Here is a 3,576-nt window from a genome sequence, read left to right as displayed (position 1 = left end):
TAATAAATAATATTTAATAAAAAAAGAAAGATATGAATAAAAAATAAAAATAAATCAATTTGTTTATTAAAAATAAAAAATTTCTATATTTACAAATTTAACAATTTTATAATGTTTTGTAGGTTAAAGCTTTGATTTAATCCTATAAATAAAATATTAAAATAATTAGTTTAATTTTTATTCAAATAAAACTTTATATTATATTCAAAAGTTATAGATTAGACCAATGCTTAAATTTTTATTTTATTTTGTTTTTAATAAAAAGTTTACCATTTCTGAATCATCATTGAACTTTCTTTATCTGGGGAGAAATGCTGCTTTCGCAAGATCTTAATCTGATATGGTACCCGGTATAATTTTGACATTTGAGACATTCTCAATCAACAAGAAATTAGGCATTCTGTCAGCCATAAGAATACCTGATATTTGTAATTTTGTTTTTATTTTAAATTTATCAAGAATGTTGCGATCTTTACATCGTATTTCAAATCTGTATTTTTCAAATCCTACTGATGAAATGTATACGAGTACACGTTCACCAAATGTATCTTCAGTAAAATCATATTTTAAAAAGGCCTCCAAAGTCACTACAATTATTGAAATTAAAACGTATTATTTAAAGTATATTAATCAAAATATAAAATGTTTTACAATTTTTTGATTAAAATTGTTGAAAATATAAAATATAATATAAAAAAACAAGTTCAAAATAAATTATAAAAAGTTTATATTTAGAAGAAATAAAAAATAAATTTTAAAAATAGGAGATGAAATAAAAATTAAATATAATGAAAGAAATTTAAATAATGAAAAAATTTTAAATTAATTTTAAATTATGAAAAAATCTTAAAATTATATAAATATTTTTACTTTTGTTTATGTATATATATATATATATATATATATATATATACAGGGTGTAATTGAAATAACATATATGATAATGTTAGATTCTCTGGCCAATTTAGAAACGATTTTTCCTCAGTGAAGATGTTGAGAAAGGTCATCAATTTTTACAAACTTCCAATTTTTATTATTATATATCTTTGTAACTAAGCTTTAAATTAAAATTTTATTAAAGTAAACTCCACTTAAAATTAACTGAAGAATATAATTATGTTAACCATTTAACTCTACAAAGTTTAGTTTGCGAGAAACTCGTTTTTTTCAATCGCTTTAACTCGAAAATTATCGACTTCTCAACATTTTCGCTGAGAAAAAATGATTTCCAAATTGGCCAGAGAATTCGGTATTATATGTCATATATGTTTATTTAGTTACACCCAGTATATATATATATATATATATATATATATATACAGGGTGTAACTAAATAAATCACACGCACACGTACTTACGAGTATGCGCGCGCGCATACTCGTAAGTACGTGTGCGTGTGCGTGTGCGTGTGCGTGTGTGTGTGTGTGCGCGCGCGTGTGCGTGTGTGTATGTGTATAAATTGAAAGGATTCTATCAGGTATAGATGAAATTTAAATAGTTACTTTATTGCCAAAAATTAATTTTTATTAATTTATTTTTATGAGAAAAATTTTTATTATATTGTAAAATTAATAAAAAAAACTTGATTTCATATCGTAAAATTAATAAAAAACTTGGTGGAAATATATTAATTCAAACTTCATGTATGTATATATACGTATATAATTTCAAATAAAGAGTATATGTATAATTACCATATTGAGTTTTAGAATTTAAAATGTTTTGAATAGTAACTGGTTCATAAATTTTAGTTTCCTCATATTCTCGAATTTTTCCAATGACATTCACAACTGTATAATCTTTGATAGTTAAATCCATAGGGACATTTCCTAAACTCTTAGAATAACGTTTTTGAGAAAAAGCTCCGGATACATGTACCACCTATATACATATAAAAAATATAATTATTAATTTTATAAAATACTTATTAATTATGAAATTTATTATTAAAAATGTTCATCAATAGAAAAGTTTAAATTTTGCAACAATTGTTGTAAGATGACTTTGAAACATATTTACTAAAAAAGAATTTTCTAAAATTATAAGTTATAAATATTGTAATAAGAAATGTTTTTATGTATACATACATACATACATTTTAAAATTATTTATAATGAAATAAATAATGAGATAAATATTTAACAAAAGTCAATTTCTTTTACAATATTTATAACTTATAATTAGAAAATGATTTTTTAACAAAAAATGTGTTTTGTAAAGTCATTTTACATTATTTATTATAAAACTTAAACTTTCCTATATGAGTTTTTTATATTCAAGATAAAAACATAAATTTACATTAAAAAATTTGTTATCAAAATTAATTGATCAATTGTAAATAATTTTTTTAAATTATAAAATTGATTTTTTATTTGTAATATTTTACTAACAGTAAATTAACATTATTTCTAAATGTTATAATTTAGTTTTGTTATTAATTTTTATTATTAATGATTTTTATTGAAAAAAAACATTTTTTATAGAATATTTTTATTAATAATTTTATCTCAATGTTTTATAGAATTGACATCATAAAATTAATTATTTATTTTATTGTAAGATTATTTATAAATTATGTTGATTTTTACATTTTATAATTATTTATAAAAAGATTTTTTAAGAACAGTTAATATTTTATGTAATAACAAATATATAAAATAATGTCTTAATTTATGTTGTAAACATTTGTAATAAAATGATTTTAATTTTGTGATAAAAACTTACAAATGATGTTTTAAAGTTATGTATAACTCGATTTATGTTATTGCCCCATATAGTAACTTGAACCTTCCAGTCTTTATTATTTGTCAAAATTACTCGACAACGTTGAACTTCACCATTTTTAGTTTTAACAGCAATTGTACTGTCGATTTGTTCCACCATACTGATAAAACACCTTAAAAAAAAATATATATATAAACAATTAATATTTTATATTTATTAAAAAAATAAAAAAATAATTAAAAGTTCAATAAAATTTTTAATAAATGTATCTTTTATACATCAATTACATTTATATGATTTTATGCTACTATTATATAGTTTTATTCTTAAACTGACAGAATTTTACAAATTTAACGATAATACTGAAATAGTGAGAATAAGTAATTTATGAATAAAAAATTAAATATTAAAAAATTTTTAAAACTTACACTGTACCATCATTAGGTAACATAACTTTGAAAAGTTCTCTTGGTGAAACATATAATGTTGGATTATCACACAACTCACGATAAATGTCTGATTCGCTATCCATTTTCTTTGTAGCTTTATCCTAGAATTTTTTAATAAAAAATATTTCAATGTAACGTACACACGCAATTTTAAAATAAAAATATAAATAGCAACTAAAATTTAATATTATATAGTAAGAATATATATTTATAAGAATATATTATTATTAAGACAAATAATATAAATATTTTTAACAAAAATCAATTGGAATATAAATAATTGTAAAATAATTTTTTGTAATAGTTTATATTAGCAAATATATAAATGTTTAGTTGTAATTAATATAAGTTGTAAATAATTAATATAAGTTGTAATTAATATATGTAACAAATATTTAGCGAA

At 19.6% G+C, this 3,576-nt stretch overlaps 1 protein-coding gene across 1 annotated transcript; it reads right to left on the bottom strand.

The window, feature by feature from the left end:
* Positions 1–330: 330 nt before the first annotated feature.
* LOC114942511 (uncharacterized) lies at positions 331–3,170 on the bottom strand. The gene is made up of 4 exons (XM_085489392.1): positions 3,153–3,170; positions 2,725–2,896; positions 1,695–1,881; positions 331–419 (listed from the first exon to the last, which is right to left on the bottom strand). Exons 2-4 carry the CDS (start codon positions 2,881–2,883, stop codon positions 331–333), a joined length of 435 nt encoding a protein of 144 aa, XP_085345518.1. The 5' UTR covers positions 2,884–2,896; positions 3,153–3,170.
* Between the last annotated feature and the right edge of the window lie 406 nt (positions 3,171–3,576).

The sequence above is a fragment of the Nylanderia fulva genome, unplaced genomic scaffold, assembly GCF_048542155.1.
Source record: "Nylanderia fulva isolate GAGA-0341 unplaced genomic scaffold, ASM4854215v1 Scaffold818, whole genome shotgun sequence".
Taxonomy (NCBI): Eukaryota; Metazoa; Arthropoda; class Insecta; order Hymenoptera; family Formicidae; genus Nylanderia; species Nylanderia fulva.
This window is presented reverse-complemented; position numbering and strand designations above follow the sequence as displayed.